The sequence below is a fragment of the Rattus norvegicus genome, chromosome 9 (genome assembly GCF_021556685.1).
Source record: "Rattus norvegicus strain SHRSP/BbbUtx chromosome 9, alternate assembly SHRSP_T2T, whole genome shotgun sequence".
Classification (NCBI taxonomy): Eukaryota; Metazoa; Chordata; class Mammalia; order Rodentia; family Muridae; genus Rattus; species Rattus norvegicus.
The window spans coordinates 76,766,322-76,784,863 of record NC_141542.1 but is presented as its reverse complement, the minus strand read 5'-3'; the positions used below and the strand labels follow the sequence as shown (position 1 = coordinate 76,784,863).

The following is an 18,542-nucleotide window of genomic DNA, read 5'->3' as shown; positions in this document are numbered from 1 at the left end:
TACGAACATTTCTGAAACTCCTTATATTGAGCAAGTGGTTGCTGTTGAAATATAATGAGGCCAGGCCTGATAGTACCTGCTATTTTAGAAGGTTAAAGCAAGTGGACCAATAAGTTCGAATCTTTTGTGGGCTACAAAGTGAGTTCAAGGCTAGTATAAGCCAATTTAGCGAGACCCTGTCTCAAAATTCAATTGTGGAAAAAAAAAAAGGGTTGGGAACGGGTGTATACAGTGCAATGTCTAACACATGTGAAGCCCTAGGTTCGGTGTACAGTAATGCAGGAGAAAAACAAAATGTAATTAATAAAAAATAATTGTTCAATAGTCTGTGGGTAACTTAGTCTCATTATTACCAATAATAAGCAATAAATAATATTATGGAAGAAAATTACTGATGTCACACTCAGTATTCAATCTCCCCTTAAAATCTTGACTCGAATACTGATGTTCTCCTGGCTACATGGCTACCAAGAATAAAGATCATACTACCTACTAAACCTGCTGATAAGAAGGCCTAGGAAGTGAATTTTATCATCTAGACATGTCTGCCCTTTTGCAGTCACAATGCCTGGGTTTGGTAAAGGAGACACAGGACTGAGCAGATGCAGTGGTACACATCTCTAATCCCAGCTGAGGCACACAAATCTCTGTGGTTTCAAGGCTGGTCGGATCTACAACTGAGTTCCAAGCCAGTTTCTCAGTATCTCCTTCATGACCCCAGTTTTGTGTTCCAAATGACAGCATTATGATCAAAACTCTAGCAGCTACTAACAAACTGACACTCAGAAGGAATCGATAGGACCTGCAGAGCCTAGATCCACCATGCTACCTCCAAGCTGTTTACTGCCTGGTTACTTTCTTTCTTCCCACTCAAGCTCAAGGAACTGAACTCAGGGCTGCCGCGTGCTACACGTACAGTCTCACCTACAACTCCACAACTGCAGGGTTTTTCCAAAGCAATTAAATTAAGCTTGGATAATTTCATTATTATAAGCAAATCAAAAATTGGATACAATTCTAACTCCCTTCATTTTTATAAGTATAGGTCACTTTGTTCATTGTTTTACCTTGATTATGTGTCCTTTAGTCCTGGTAACTATTCTGTAAATGTTACTGTTTCCATATTATAAACAAGTAAATCAAAAGACAAATAATTTTTCTGAGCTCGACCTCTGTGGGATGGACACAAGATTCAAACCTAGATCAACCCCAGTGTCCATACTCTTAACAAAACATGAAAGGTTCTCTTATGTGCAGTCACAGATCTAAAAGGCCAAACTGTGAATGGAAAATTCTAGCCCAGTGCTTTGGGAAGAGCAGTCATTAGATTTTTTCTTTATGATAGGATCATTCTTACGTCACCACGTTGACTAGCAAGTCAACTAGGATTGCCTCATCCTGACCTGAAACCTATCAAGCAGCCTTCTGACTTCAGTAAGTCTAGCTGATTTACTGATCACAAATGTTTTGAGTAGTTTTTGTACATAAAACAATAAATTGAGTCTCTGGTATCTTTTACTTTCATAGTAAGTATTCATTACAGAAGTATATTCAGTTCTAACAAGAATTATGTCTCTAGGTGCTCAAAGGTAAAAGAGACCCAAATAGGCTCTCCATCAGTCAATGACAATACTACTCTTATTTTTTCACATCTATCTGTCAATTCCTATACAAAATGGTGAAGAATTATGAAAAATGTGAGGTAATAATCCAAAAGAAGAAAATCAGCTAATACAGCAAAACGATGAGGCAGACATAAAGTAGAAGGTCTGCTGGTGGCGACACATGCCTTTAATCACAGCACTTTGAGAAGTGGAAGCAGGCAGACCTCTGTGCTTTTGAAGCTAGACTAGTCTACAAAACTAGTTCTAGAATAGCTAAGGCTATACAAAGAAACAAACAAAACAAAACAAAACATCAGAAAGTAAAATAAAGACAACTGTTCATCTTAGGAAGACTGCTACCTTCTATCAGGATCAAGAGAAGTTCACAAAACCAAATAGAGACACTGGATTCTAAAAGGGACAGACAGGATAAATAAATCAGAGAAGGAAATTTTAGCAACTATCTAAAAGTGATAGGTATGAATAATGAACGGGATGCGAGGACCATTAAATGAATAGTATGATATAGATACAAATAAAAACAGTAAAGATGGAGAGGGAATTTCAACAATAGGAAAGCCAATCTTGGACTGAATTTAGACACTAGAAATCACACTTGAATATACCTAGATACATGAATATACATTAGATACACTAATTAAAAGGAATCAGGCACAAAAGAACATGCCTACAATCTTAACCTTCACAAGAGGCAGGAGGATCCTATGTTCAAGGCCAGCATGGATTACAGAGTTAAATCCTATCTCAAAAATACAATCTTAGGGGGAAAAAAAGAAGGAATATATATAAATAATCAGTTTATGCATTTACTTGAGAATAAAACAGTAACTTTCAAGTATCCAAACAAAATAAACTGTAGCCCAGTATCTAGTGTCCCTACTTGGGCTTCCTGGTTGATCATAAGGACTTCTCATCACCTGCTGGAAGACAAAGAACAACTTACTGTTGCTATGCAACTAAAAGTTCTTACTGGCATAAAAAAGAAGCTGTGTGAGAGCTATCAAATGCAGAAATATCTAAATTATCAACTCCAAGATGCCTTACTGAACATGGACAAAATCAGTTCTAAATACCCAAAGTAATCAGGTAAAATGCACAGTATCAATGAAATTTTATATTTAAATGAAATTGAAGTGTTTCAAAAATATTGAATTCCAGATTTTGAAATAAAATTATAATTTAAACATATAATTTGCTATATGCACAAGAATGTTCCATGTGAAATAAAAGACTACTATTTCAAAACAGGAAGACAGAGAAAGAAAAGAATGAGAATCCAGGCATGGTGCCTGTGATGGTTAGTATATGCTTGGTCCAAGGAGTGGCACTGCTGGGAGTTATGGCCTTATTGGAGACTAAGTGTGTCACTGTGGTTGTGGGTTTTAAGACCCTTGTCCTAGCTTCCTGGAAGCCAGTCTTTGCTAACTGAAACAAGAGGTGGAACTCTCAGCTCCTCCAGCCCCAAGTCTGCATGGATGCTACCATGCTCCTGCCTTGGTGATAATGGACTGAACCTCTGAACCAGTAAGCTCTCCTCAATTAAATGTTGTCCTTACAAGAATTTGCTTGGTCATGGTTTCTGTTCACAGCAGTGAAACCCTAACTAAGACAGTGGCACACACCTTTAAACCCAGCAATTGAGATGTAGAGGCAGGTAGACCTCTGTGAGTTCCAGGCCAGCCTGGTCTACAAAGTCAGTACCAGGACAGTCAGGGGTACTACACAGAAAAACTCTGTCTCAAAAGAACAATAACAACAAAAGTTGAAAAAAGAAAAGAGAAAGTAAGGGGGAAAGGCAGGAATTCAAATAATCTATAAACGTGAATAAAAACATATGTCTTTATTTCCAGTAGTCTTTATTTGAAATTTAGTATTTCGTTCAAATTTAAATGCAAACAACAAAACACAGCAATGTAAGCAATACTTGTGATTCTGTTACCAATAAAAATTCTATATACTTTCCTATTATTATAACTATTATGACATAACAAGATCCTGCACAGCCTATCAAATGCTGGCTCTTCCTAGGTCATGTATGTTGTTCTTTCAAACTCCTAGGCTCAAGGAACCCTCCTGTCAGCTTCCTGCACAGATTTGACTACAGTTTTGTAGCACATGCCTTACTCACTGCTGTATCCCATCGTTTTACACATTATAAAAAGCCATAGTGGGGCTAGAGTATAGCTTAACAGCATGAGTATTTTGCCTATATCATGTATGAGGCCATAAATTCAATCTCAGGACCACACAAAAACACAATTAAGTGCCAGGTGCGGTGGCACACCCCTTTAATCCCAGCGTTCAGAAGGCAGAGGCAGGTAGATCTCACTGAGTTTGAGGTCAGTCTGGTCTACAAATCAAGAACCAGGACAGTCAGTAGTAACCCTGTTTCAAAACAAAACAAACTGCGCACACACGCACACACACACACACACACACACACACACACTCACACACACACACACACATTACTATATCATAAACTTGTTTTCTTACCATTTCAGCAAATTTCAAAACAGGGAGACAGACACATATTTATGATATGTGTTTTACTTTAGACATTTAAGAAATTCTAATAAGGGACTTTACCAAACTCTAAAAGGGGTATGCACACAACGTGTGCCTCTCTCGTTTAAACTGCATGGTTTAAGAACATTCACAATGTTGGCAACTAGTCAGTACTCAGCTTACCAGAGACACAATTTTTAAGACACCAAGCACAGAAAAACTTGAAATTCAATTTTTTAAAAAATGAAATTAGTTGAGTTTGTTGGAACAGGCATAAATAGCTGTATAAATATATTTAGTAATTGCAAATAGGCAGCAGAGTGACTAAATTCATGACTCTGAAAATCAAACTGGCTACAATTTTATTTCTTTGTGCCTATAAGGCTGATTTCCTCTATACTTTAAAATAATAACTGGTAACTAAAATCCAAGAGAAATAAGAACTTAAATTACCAAATTGTCTAATCTATTCATCCAGTAATATTGTCAGTGTTAATGTAACATAGGATTTAACGAAGATTTTAAGAAGTTTAGTTTTGAACAAAATATAAATTTAAAAGTTATATGAGGCATTGAGTTATAAAAAGACACACACTACATTGAGTAAATCCATGGAGAGACTTCTGTGCTGTTAACGATAGGTGAACTTTCAACACTGTCCTCACCTGCCCACCGGCTACAATGGCTCCAAAGAGATGCAATAAGCAACACTTAAGACTTTCCTTGAGATGTTCACTTTCCTGAAAACATTCTGTGAATATAATACACAAATAAACAAATAAATAAGATTTCTATTTCAGAACACAATTCATGTCTAAGGAATGCTTGAAACTGACACATTAAGACCTATATGAGAAAAGGCTAAAGTCTGTTGAAAGGAAAGGCTGACAAACATCTGTCACGTTTCATTTAATTTCCGTAATAATCCATATAAGGACATCCTATACCATTATGAATGAGCTACTTTAAGTTATTATCTCATCTAAAGTAACATGGTTATTACTAAGTGGCAGAACGAGAACTTATCCCGGTCCTAAATTAAATTAAATTTTATTTGTTTTAGCAACTGACCCTTACTTTAGTGAATTACAAAATAGAAGAGCTAAATAAAAAGATTTACTAAATCAATTCCAAGGATCAATTTCTAAACTTATAGCACGTTTATGTGTTTTAGCATAATAAAATATTTTTGCTATTTTAAATGCTATATAAATACACAAGTCAAAGAAAAATTACGGCAGAAAAACAAAACAATTAGGAAACATTCCCCTTTGACCAGTTCCTCAATTTACCAACATTTCTCTACCTTAAAAAAAATATTTTTTAAAGAAAAAGACAGCTGTATAATATACAGTCTTTCTCAGGAATTCAGGGATCATTGGTTCCAGGACCCTCACCTTAGAATACAAAAGCCATAGATGTTCAAGCACCTAAGTAAAATGATGCAGAATTTGCTTGGAACCTATACCAATCCTCCAATACATGCTAAACCATCTCCAGATTACAGAGGCTATCTAAAATGATGTAAATAGTATGTAAGTAACTGGAACACTGCACTGTTTAGGAAGTGAAAACAAGAAAAAGTCTGGACATGTATAGATGTAATTTCTTTCCCACTACATGATTTCAAGCTACAGTTATGTGTATCTGCAAATGTGCAACTCATGGATATGAAAATCTGACTATCCTGAACACGCTTTTAGCTTTTTAATTTAATACATTATAGATATTACCATCATTTCACAGATAATCTACTTTATTCATCTTTATTACCAAAAAATAAAATAAAATCACATGATGAGCATTTCTTTAGCCAGTTTTCTGTGACCTATATCCCTGGTTTTCATTACCCAGTTCTCTACTGACGAACTGTTGTTCCCCACTGACTTGGGGAGGGGTGTTAAGTTCATGTGCATGAATGTGATTCTCCTTGACAATGCCCCTGAAACACTAGAATTACAGGCATGTGCTATGATGTAGGTCCTCATGTTTGCACAGCAAGTACTTTACTGACTGAGCCATCTGCCCAGTCCCTGTTTGTCCTTTCTTTTTACAACCCTGTAATAAATACTGTTTGCCTTTATTATATTCTTATACAATAGAATGACAAATATCCAACGTTATATACAAGACTGCCATGTACAGCTATAAAATGTTCTAACAGAAACTTGTAATTAAAAAGAAAATTAAGCCATTAACACTATGTTGGAGTAACTGCCATACACAAGCTTCCCTGTTTTAAACAGTACAAAATGGGCAAAATAGGTCCCAGAAATTAGTTAAAAAAAACTGTCATATACAGGAGAAGGCAAACATGTTGAACTCAAAGATCACTTCAGATTTGTTTTTAGAGATACTTTTAGAATTACTGCAGAGAATGAGAGGACCCCAAAAGACCAGTTCAGGGACCAGAAATAAATATAACTGAAATTTGCAAAATGGAATACTAGAATAGAGAAAATTATGCAAAGTGCTCTAAAAACATACGTAGTACTTGGTTTGTGTCTGAGTAACAACCCTCACAAGATAATATAAAATCCAAGAAGGCAAAAAAAAAAAAAAAAAAAAAAACCCTACTGTGATGTAAGATGAGTGTTTCATTCAGCCACAGGGAAACCCAGGAAAAGAAATAGTAAAAAGTACCATATATTGTTTAATCTAAGGCTCACTAGGAAGGGCAGTGAGATAAGTCAGCAGATAAAGTCAATTGCTACCAAGCCTGACGGCCTAAAATCAACCTTCAGGATCCACAGGTAGACCAACTATCTTCCTCTAATGTGCACATGTATGTAGGTATGTGCAACATATAAAACAGGGAATTTTTTTAAGGATTTTTTTTTATTTTCAAAGTATGCTAAGAATAGTTGTATTAATATCTGGCAAAACATACAGCAAATATTACTGCAGGTAGGGATGAACTGATACCAAAAAAACAAAAACAAAACAAACAAAAATATGTTTTCTAACAAAGTAGCAAAATAAAGTTATCTGAAAACCTTTTTCACGAATATTGAACCAAAAGTGGGAAAAAAAAAAATCTCTGTCCTATCCAAAGGCCATGAAAAAAAGTGATTTTGAAAGGTGCATACAAAAAGCTCCAAAGTTACCTACTTTTGATCATCCAAAGCATACATCCCTTCCCAAGACAACCTCACTGTCTTCAGAGATTTCCAGAACAAATAAGCACGGTCACTTTACCCCTACCAATATCCTCCAAATAAGTAAACCATTTACAACAAAAACAAAAACAATGTAATAAAGTTCTCTATTTCAAAGTCAAAGTCAATAAACATCTAATCAAACAGGTTTGGAAGACAATATATGATAATGAAACCGACAACTCAACACTTTGATGGGAGAGAAAAGGGCCTACTATGTTCCACTAGCTTCTATCTAGAAGGTTTCAGATATTGTCAACAAATTGGAATCATTTGAGATCTCAAATCATCTAACACAGCCTTTCAATTTCCTGGCTCACAGACTAAATGGAAGTCTCATGTCTGGGAGTCATACGACTGAGGGTACTGATCCAATCAAAGCCATTCAGGTCCTTCTTAAATCCTACCACTAGAAAACAGCTTAGGGCCTTTGGAAAACTAACAGGCTATTGTAGACTTTGGGTTTGTTTCTATGTATGGCCTTATGGATAAGCATCTAAATGAATCCCTAAAAGGAAGTGATGTGTTATCAAAAGATAAAAGAGAGGGGGATGTCCTATGGAGGTATGGTCAGGTATGGGGGAAGGGGGTGCCTAGGCGGGCCCATGCTGAGGCATCTTTTCCTCCTGAAGGACCATCGTGTAGCTACACGATGATATAGTATAGAATAGAGTTTACTCATGGCATGGGGAGAGGAGTCAAGAGGGTAGTAGAGGCAGAGAAAGGCAGAAGGGGGAGGGGTAAGAGAAGTAGAAAAATAGAGGCCAGCCATGAGCATGTGGAGAGAGGGGGAAGGGAAGAGCAGGAGCAAGAAGGCAAGAGAGAGAGAGGAGGGGGGCAAGCTGCCCCTTTTATAGTGAGTCAGGCATACTTGGCTGTTGCCAGGAAACTATGAGGCAGAGCATACCTGGCTCAGGTAACTGTGGGGTAGCTAAAGGCTAACAGGAAGCAACCAAGTTCTCCTTCATGGGAAGAACAAGAGAAGTCTTAATGATAAATTAAAAGCTTTCCTCAGGGGTTGGGGATTTAGCTCAGTGGTAGAGCGCTTGCCTAGGAAGCGCAAGGCCCTGGGTTCGATCCCCAGCTCCGGGGAAAAAAAAAAAAAAAAAAAAAAAAAAAACCAAAAAAAAAAAAAAAAAAGCTTTCCTCAGGGCTTGGTCTTTGGGGGTTACCCCAACTTGGCAGACCTTTTAAACTGTTACCAAATAGCAGGGTGTAATCCTGGAGTTCTCAACTATGCCCTAAGTCAAGGCTATCCATCTGTTTGTAGGATATTTATCAAAATTGGCTCAGTTGCCCAAGGGTTGACAGAATATATCAGAATAGTAGCTGTAGCCTTCAATCCCAGCACTTAGGAGGCAGACACAGATAGATTCTGTGAGTTCAAGGCTAACCCAGTCTACTGAGCTCCAGGACAGCCAGAACTATGTAGAGAGACCCTAGTTCCAAAAATCAAACAAAAACAAAAACAAACAGAACAAAACAACAAAAATAATAGCTGTCACGCCTCTCTTAATAGAAAACACCTGTAAACTTACTTGAGCTCTCCACTGCCTCCTTTACAGCAAACAACCTCTGTATAAAACCCAAATCTCCCAGTGATTTATATATTCTTTTATGTTTCCAAACTTGTTTTCTTGGTAACTTTGAAATATCTTCTCAACAGTGTTCTACCTCAACAACTCTACTTCATTTTCTACCCCAGAGTATGGTTGACCTTAGTCAAAGTTCACAGATGTAATATGGTTCACTGACAGAAGTTCTGTGTGAGAAAGGAAGGAGAAACCGGCTGTGTTATTTTTCCCCTTACAGATATCACAGAAGCCTGATCTCTGCTGCCCAGAAATCAGCACAGCTGGTTACAAGAGCAGATTTAATTTGCAATGTCATTTAACCAGAACAAATAGACAACGAGGTATACTTACTTTCTTGGTAATGCATACACAGCATTTACCCTAATGCTAAAAAACTGTTTCATCCATTATGGATTTCAGATTCCAACTTCACTAGAGACAATACAGTGCTGGCTGAAATAGCAGCAGTCCATTAAAGGACTATCTAATAAGTCAGAAGGAAACCAACAGAGTAGATGCAGCACCTAAAAGGCAGGGGACTATCCCTTACTGGATCTTGGTGATCCTAGCCCAGGACAGATGGCCTTCCAACTCAACCTGAAAGGGTCACTAAAGTATCTGACACCCTCTTCCTGGAAAATAGTCCTCCATTTGGCTTCCCAAGAGCTCTTTGAATTATAATGTGCCCTCATTTGCTTTCCAAATCACTCAGTCTATACCCGAATCTCTGGGAATTTGCTATCTTCATGACAATTAGAGACCTTATTCTTCTAAAAAAAAAAAAAAAGTTGAACATTTTAATCAAACCATAAAGTTATTTTCAAAACATTATGCCCAGAGACTCAGCTTATCTGAAGGGCAAGATTACCAATAGCCCTCCTAAAACTTTAGATAGCTTTTGTCCTAACCCCTGCATCGGTGACTTACCAATGCCCTTTTCTAATGTAGATCAGTTCCTAGAAGAGAAGCCCAGTCTTCAATACAATTTGCCTCTAAGCCTAACACATTCCAACATGGTTATAAAGGAGGAGCAGCCTTAAGGTCCTGCCAAGGCTGGACCCCCCATTGTAGGGGAAAGTCAGGGCATGGAGGTGGGAAGGGGTAGGTGGTTGGGTGGGGGAACACCCTCATAGAAGCAGGGGGATGGGGATGGGGATGGGATAGGGGGTTTATGGACAAGAAACCAGAAAAGGGGATAACATTTGAAATGTAAATAAAAGGATATCCAATAAAAAAAAAAAAATCACAGGCTACAGAGACTGCTTAAGGGTTATGGAGGCTGCCTATGGGGAAAACAGTGTTCATATGAATTTACATGGAGAAGCCTCAGAGCCAACAATTTACTGACTTCCTTCCTTTCTTATCTTCCTCCTCCTCCTCTTTTTTCTTTCTTTCTTTTTTTTCTTTTTTTTTTACATTTATTTACTTATCAGAAGGGAAAGGAGCACATGTTTGTTATGACACAAGTGTGAATGTCAGACGACCACTTAAGAAGGAGAATCATTCTTTGGAGAGGATGTGGCCACCAGTAAGATTCCCATGCTCCAGTGAATGACTTTGCTATCATGCACACAAGGCCAGTTTTTGTCTTTTTATACCAAAGATAAAAATTAGTTTTCTTGGGGCTGGAGAGATGGCTCAGTGATTAAAAACAATTGTTGCTCTTGCAGAGGACCTGGATTTGATTCCAAGTACCCACACTGTAGTTCATAATCATCTTTAATTTCATTTCCAAAAGATCTGATGTCCTCTTCTGACCTCCAACAGATACCAAGCACATATGCAGTGCATGTACATACATACATAAAGGTAAAACATTCACATAAAATAACTAGATCTAATTTTAAAAAACAAAATTCAAAAACAAAAATATACATATGGGTCCATATGCTCATGACGATAAAAATAAAAGTGAATATATAGACTTTTTCCCACCTGTGCTATTTCTGAACTTCTACAGTAGATACTTCTCTTCAAGGTATACTAAAGTAAACCTCCATACTACACCAATTATGCCAGAACTAGTTAGTTACCTTAAACCTGGTTGCTAGATAGGATTTCCCTGATGCTTCAGTAACTCAACTTGAAATCAAAATGGCAAGGAAAGAGTTTTCAAGTCCTAAGACAAGGACAGAAGTGCTGGGATACACTAGGCCTGACTTTCAATAAGCTAATGAAGTCATCAAGGAAAATTTTAAATCTAAGGTAAAGACATATGGGAAGAGCTTCCAGTTTCTGTCTGCACCCTTAATTGACCTTACTCCACAGCTCTCTGTACCCTGATCCTGCCAGGAGAGAGCCAGACTCCCAGGAGTGCTGACACACAGGCTTATAAGAGGGTCAAGCCACTGTTAGAGACAGCAAGACCAGCTAGCACCAGAGATAACAAGATGGAGAGAGGGACAAGTGCAAGAATCTAAGCAACAGAAACCAAAACCACTTGGCATCATCAGAACCCAGTTCTCCCACCATAGCAAGTCCTGGATACCCCAACACACCAGAAAAGCAAAATTCTGATTTAAAATCATATCTCATGATGATGTTAGAGGACTTTAAGAAGGACATAAATAACTCCCTTAAAGAAATACAAGACAGCACAGGTAAACAGGTAGAAGTTCTTAAAGAGGAAACACTTAAAGAATTGTAGGAAAACACAACTAAACAGGTGAAGGAATTGAACAAAACCACCCAGGATCTAAGAATGGAAATGGAAACCACAAAAAGAGACAACCTTGGAGATAGAAAACCTAGGAAAGAGATCAGGAGTCATAGGCGAGTAAGCACCACCAACAGAATACAAGAGATTGAAGAGAGAATCTCAGGGACAGAAGATGCCATAGAAATCATTGACACAACCATAAAAGAAAATGCAAAAAGATCCTAACCCTAAACATCCCGAAATTCAGGACTCAATGAGAAGACCAAACCTAAGGATAATAGGTACAGAAGAGAGCGAAGATTCCCAACTTAAAGGGCCAGTAAATATCTTCAACAAAATCACAGAGGAAAACTACCCTAACCTAAAGAAAGAGATACTCATAAACATACAAGAAGCCTTCAGAACACCAAATAGATTGGACCAGAAAGAAATTCCTCCCTTCACATAATGGTCAAAACGCCAAATGCACTAAACCAAGATTAATAAAGCAGTAAGGGAAAATGATCAAGTAACATAAAGGCAGACTTATCAGAATTATACCAGACTTCTCACCAGAGACTATGAAAGCCAGAAGATCCTGAGCAGATGTCATGCAGACCCTAAAAGAACACAAATGCCAGCCCAGGCTACTCTATCCAGCATAACTCTCAATTAACAGATGAAGAAAACAAGATATTCCATGACAAAACCAAATTTACACAGTATCTTTCTACAAATGCAGCCCTACAAAGGATAATAGATGCAAAACTCCAAGACAAGGAGTGAAACAATACTCTAGAAAAAGCAAGAAATTAATCTTTCAACTAACCCAAAAGAAGATAGCCACACAAACATAATTCTACCTCTAACAACAAAAATGACAGGAAACAATAATCATTGGTCCCTAATTATCTCTCAACATCAATGGACTCAATTCCCCAATAAAAAGACATAGATTAACAAACTGAATACATAAAGAGGACCCAGCATGTTGCTGTATACAGGAAATGCACCTCAGTGACAAAGACAGGCACTACCTAAGAGTAAAAGGCTGGAAAAAAAAAGTCTCCAAGCAAATGGTCCCAAGAAACAAGCTGGAGTAGCCATTCTAATATCAAATAAAATTGACTTTCAACCAAAAGTTATCAAAAAAAGATAAGAGCACTTCATACTTGTCAAAGGAAAAATCCACCAAGATGAACTCTCAATTCTGAATATCTATGCTCCAAATGCGAGGGCACCCACATTCATAAAAGTTTACTAAAGCCCAAAGCACACATTGTACGTCACACAATAATAGTGGGTGACTTCAACACCCCACTCTCATCAGTGGACAGACCATGGAAACAGAAACTAAAGACAGACACCATTAAACTAACCAAAGTTGTGAACCAAATGGATTTAACAGATATCTATAGAATATTTTATCCTAAAACAAAAGAATATACCTTCTTCTCAGCACCTCATGGTACCTTGTCCAAAATTGACCATATAATCTGTCACAAAACAGGCCTCAACAGATACAAAAAGATAGAAATAATCCCATGCATCCTATCAGATCATCACAGACTAAGGCTGTTCTTCAATAACAAAAAAATAAACAAAAAAAACAAAACAAAACAAAATGACAGAAAGCCCACATGCATATGGAAGCTGAACAATGCTCTACTCAATGAAAACTTGGTCAAGGAAGAAATAAATAAAGAAATTAAATATTTCTTAGAATTTAATGAAAATGAAGTCACAACATACCCAAACTTATGGGACACAATGAAAACAGTGCCAAGAGGAAAACTCATAGCTCTGAGTGCCTCCAAAAAGAAACTGGAGAGAGCATACACTAGCAACTTGACAGCAAACCTGAAAACCCTACAACAAAAGAAGCAAATACACCCAAGAGGAGTAGAAGGCAGGAAATAATCAAACTTAGGACTGAAATCAACCAAGTAGAAACAAAAAGAACTATACAAAGAATCAACAAAACCAGGAGCTGGTTCTTTGAGAAAATCAACAAGATAGAGAAACCTTTAGCCAGACTAACCAGAGGGCACAGAGACAGTGTCAAAATTTAAAAAAAAAAAAAAAAAATCAGAAATGAAAAGGGAGACATCACAAAAACTGAGGAAATTCAAAACATCATCAAATCCTACTACAAAGCCTATACTCAACAAACTGGAAAATCTGGATGAAATGGACAGTTTCTAGACAGATACCAGGTACCAAAGTTAAATCAGGATCAGATAAATACTCAATAAGATTTTCGCAAACTGAATCCAAGAACACAATCCATCAAAACAATCATCCATCATGGTCAAGTAGGCTTCATCCCAGGGATGCAGGGATGGCTCCATATATGGAAATCCATATAGTATGAGCTCACTGATGAGCGGATATTAGTCCAAAAGCTCGGAATACCCAAGATACAATTCACAGACTACATGAAGCTCAAGAAGAATGCCAAAGTGCAGGTGCTTCAGTCCTTCTTAGAATGGGGAACAAAAGTACTCACAGGAAGAAATATAGAGACAAAGTGTGGAGCAGAGACTGAAGGAAAGGCCATCCAGAGACTGTCACACCTGGGGATCCAATCCATATATAGCCACAATATTGCTGATGCCAAGAAGTGCATGCTGACAGGAGCCTGATATAGCTGTGTCTGGAGAGGCTCTGTGAGAGCATGACAAATACAGAGGCAAATGCTCGCAGCCAACCACTAAACTGAGATCAGGGTCCCCAGTAGAGGAGTTAGAGAAAAGCCTGAAGGAGCTGAAGGGGTTTTCAACCCCATAAGAACAACGATATCAACCAACCAGACCCCTCAGAGCTACCCAGGGACTAAACCACCATTCAAAGAGTTCACAGGGATGGACCTATGTCTCCAGCCGCATATGTAACAGATGCCTTGTCGGGCATCAATGGGAGAAGAGGCCCTTGCTCCTGTCAAGGCCTGATGCCCCAGTGTAGGGGAATGTCTGGGCGGGGAGGTAGGAGTGAGGGAGTGAGTGAGTGGGTGGGTGGGTGGGTGAGCACCCTCATAGAAACAAGGGGAGATAGGTTTCTGGAGGGGAAACTGAGAAAGGGGATAACATTGAAACGTAAATAAAAAAATATCCAATTAAAAAAAAAGAAAAAAGATAAAGACATATGGATGACTAACAAAATCTGTCGAAGTCAGAAAGCCATCTGATACTGGGAACAACAGATCTATACTTGCTGTTATATGTCTAGGATGGATCTCTCAGTTTATGACAAAATATTATTGCCCTTGACCCATCAGAATGGTTTGTTACTGAGTGGGTCATGAAACAGAATACACGTGTCAGCCCCTCATGGAACTTAACGGCTGAGGCACTATCCTTCCATCTTTACTGCTCTTAGGATGAACTTGCAAGTACAGTCTAGGATTTCCAAATATAGGGTCAAGAAGTAGAAATTCCGACTATCCTGCTAATTGACCTGCTAATTTCATATATGTAACCATTTAGCTTTTGTTAAACAACTGATTATGCTCCTGTAGAGATCAACCACAACTTCTATCCTATCTTTGCTAAGCTGCAAACAAGTAGAAGTCTCATGTACAACAGGACAATTGGATTAGTTTACTGCAGTCCAGACCCAAGGCACTCTGAATCGCCTGGTATTATAGCTAGGACCTTCACTAAACTGCTACACTCAAAAGTCTCCCTATGAACTCTTCTTTGTTCTGTGTTTTTCCTCGTACTCCTACGCCAGCTTCCCCAGGAGGAGGTGAAGAGCATCTAGCATCACTAAGGTCGGGTGTATCCCAGGTTGGCCTCAAACTTGCTGTAAAGCCAAAGATGGCCTGATCCTCCTGCCTCTACCCCTCTAGTGCTTAGATCACAGGCATGTCCCACCACGCCCACTACTGTCGTTACGGGAATGAATCTAGGTATGATAGGCAAGCATTCTACCAACTCAACTACCTTTCTAGAAGCACAATCTTTTTTTCCCCAGATTTATTCATCTTTATTTTCTGTGTATTAGTGTTTACCTCCATGTAAGAATGTGAAGCATGTGAATGTAGAGCCCAGGAAGGCCACAAGGGTGTCAGATCCCCTGGAACTGGAATTACAGGCATGTAATATATGAAACACACCATGAGAGTATTGGGAACGAACCAAGGTCTTCAACAAAGCAACAAGTGCTGTTAACTGCTGAGCCATCTCTCCAGCCCCCAGCACAATCATTATTTAAGAGTAAAATCCGGCCAGAGGTGGCAGCATATTCCTGTAGTGAGAACACTCAGGAAGAGATCAGAGAATCAGAAGTTCAAGCCATCCTCAGCTACAGCAAGTTTGAAGTCAGGTTAGTTGATGTGAAACCTTGCTCAGTATGAAAAGAAAAAGTGACAATGTGACGGATAAACCATAACATATATACAGCCATGCACATAAACAGTAGTCAAGTCCCAATGGTTTGGGTGCAAACTGGTTTGTTTTCTGGTTCTAATGATCAAATGGCAGGTTTTTGTGCATGCTAAACATGTGTTCTTAGGGTATCTCTAGCCCAGTTTTGTTTTTAGTAACAATTGTGAAGTTCTAAAATATGCTGTGCTCTTTAAAATGCTCAGCTCACCAAAACAACAGATCAGCTTCTAAATAGAAAAACATGGAGAAAACTAATCAAACTGAGAACCATAATCCCAACCAAACACAAATTAACTAACAGGGGCTTTTTTTTTTCTTTAATAGCCTTTATCTTATATTATAAACTCACACACTAAATTAAAGTCAGAATCAGTAAGCAAAAACAAACACAAACAAACAAAAAAAAAACCCACTAATCAGAGTTGATCAAAATAAAGTAAAGTAAATTAGAGTAAAGTAAATTAGAGTATTACTTACGATAAAAGAAAGGAACGAACTCCACTGTGAGAGAAGCCGGTTTGTATTTCTGTCTGCTCTTTTCCACAGAACTAAGGATTCGTCTATCATTAGAAAAGAAGTCAGTAACAAATTACAACATGAGCAAGTAGAGATGGCACAATTTAAAAAACAATTATAAACAAATTCAACATTCTGATTTTGGTTTATATGCTGAACAAAAACATCTAAAGGACTCGTGCAATGCTCAAAATAAGTTAAAACAGTAACTTAGGTGCTTACCAAGTAGTCAAGTGAATTTTTTAAAATAACTGGAGAATTTTTTAAATAAATCTTTTTATTTTTGATCTCATAAATTATGTTTTTCTTTTATTATGTATACAGTGTCCTGCATGCACGCATGCCTGCAGGCCAGAAGAGGGTACCATATCTCATCACAGATGATTGTGAACCACCATATGGTGGCTGGGAATTAAACTCTGAACCTCTGGAAAAGCAGTGAGTGCTCTTAACCTCTGAGCCATCTCTCCAGCCCCAAAATGCTTTTTATTATATACACTGTGATAGCTAAGTTAAGTCTCCAAATATTTAGGAATTTAAAAATAAGCCAGCATTTTAATTTAAATCTACAGGAAAATGTGCATAGTAGTTCTGGCCAAGTAATAGCTCCTGGAGACTGCAGGAGCTAGTGACTGACCTGTGTGTTACTGAGATTTTAGTCAGCTATAATGCGTCTAGATCTTTAAGTTCCCTCATTTTTAGGATGCAGATCCAGTGTCGGATGGGATTATTTTTTAATGAAAATTCCAGGAGTTTTCATGAATATTTTCTATAAACTTTAACAAGGCTAATACAAAGTGTATATATGCTTCTACTGAGACCATTTCAATTAAAAATAATTGCTTAGACAGCCATGGTGATAAAGAGATTGAAGAATAAAGTCTATTGAAAACTATAATACTTTCAACTAGTGGAATGGTAAAAAAATAAAATAAAAACACAGGAATTTTTATCATTACCTAAAAATTGTATATTTTAATAATAATAAATGGAAAATATCTGAAACTACCTATAAATTTTGCACATCTACAGACTACAGATATACGTGTACACAATTTCCTAATAAAAAGGTCTGACTTGGGATTTTGCTTGGTGCTTTCTCACAATTAGGTTTGGACTAAGCATTCATAGCCTAATTACTATGTTCAGACAAAGAAACTGAAATCTGAATCCCTTAATTTGCCATTTGCCACTAAAGTGGCTCTATTACTGAAGGATTTTTTTTTGGCATATTAAACAAAATATAAAGACAGCTTCAAGCATAGTTCCTGGTGAAACACCATATGCACTTATTAACTGTTACTACTTTAATGCATGCTCTCTTCTTTCTGTGGCCACCTTATATATGCACATCTTATATCAAATGATATATGACAGACATCATGCTATTTAAAATTTCTCTTTGTTCTAGATTTCAAAAACTGTGTGTGTTTTTAACAAACCTCTTTACTCAATTTGCTTTAGTTTGATATCAGAACTACTATTTTATATAGCTTCTCTTCTTTTACCACATTTAAATTCTTTTGCTCTGATTTCTTAAGGGTTTCTTTAAAAGCTTTTGTCATGTTCAGACTGACAGTTCTTTATCTACTTTGGTGACTAAAAAGAAAAGATCAACGTCACTGTTTCAAACAGTACATTTCTTTAGATCTTCACTGCTGAGTACAACAGGAAGAAAAGAGAGGGGGGGACAGAAGTGGGAAAGAGACACAAGTCCCCTCACAGAATCTCTATTATACAAATCAAAATAGAGGAAAACTGAGTTGTTAGAAGCTGAAATGATAAATTACTTTTCTAGTAATGACGAAGAGTCATGTGCCCTTCTGCATCCCTAGAGTCTTGAGAGGTACAGAGGCAAGAAGCAGTCGTGGTCCTGCTTGCCAAACTACTGCTATTACAACAGTCCTTGAATTCACATGGCAGAGCTGAATATGGTCCCTCTGTGGTAGTTGGGGACACATAATCACTTTTCACCAATAGTAAATTCTGAATGAAAACGATATGCTGTATAGCATGACCAAAAAAAAAAAAAAAAAAGAAAAAGAAAACAGATTTAAATTGCCAATGTGAGAGTTTTACCATTTTCTTTCCACTTTCTCACGCTAACTAACAACATGAGATGTTGACTGTCCTGT

At 37.6% G+C, this 18,542-nt stretch overlaps 1 protein-coding gene across 7 annotated transcripts in view; it reads right to left on the bottom strand.

Moving 5' to 3' along the window:
• Nbeal1 (neurobeachin-like 1) overlaps window positions 1-18,542 on the bottom strand; it is a 164,708-nt gene that overhangs the window by 122,640 nt on the left and 23,526 nt on the right. For all 7 annotated transcript variants that reach the window (XR_015629593.1, XM_087569002.1, XM_087569005.1 and 4 more), the window contains exons 7-8: window positions 16,369-16,451; window positions 4,799-4,884 (exon numbers count right to left, since the gene is read on the bottom strand). Coding sequence is in view for 6 of the 7 variants with exons in the window: in XM_087569002.1 (XP_087425128.1) it covers window positions 4,799-4,884; window positions 16,369-16,451 (169 nt within the window). In the remaining variant the exon portion in view is untranslated. The remainder of the gene's footprint in view (window positions 1-4,798; window positions 4,885-16,368; window positions 16,452-18,542) is intronic.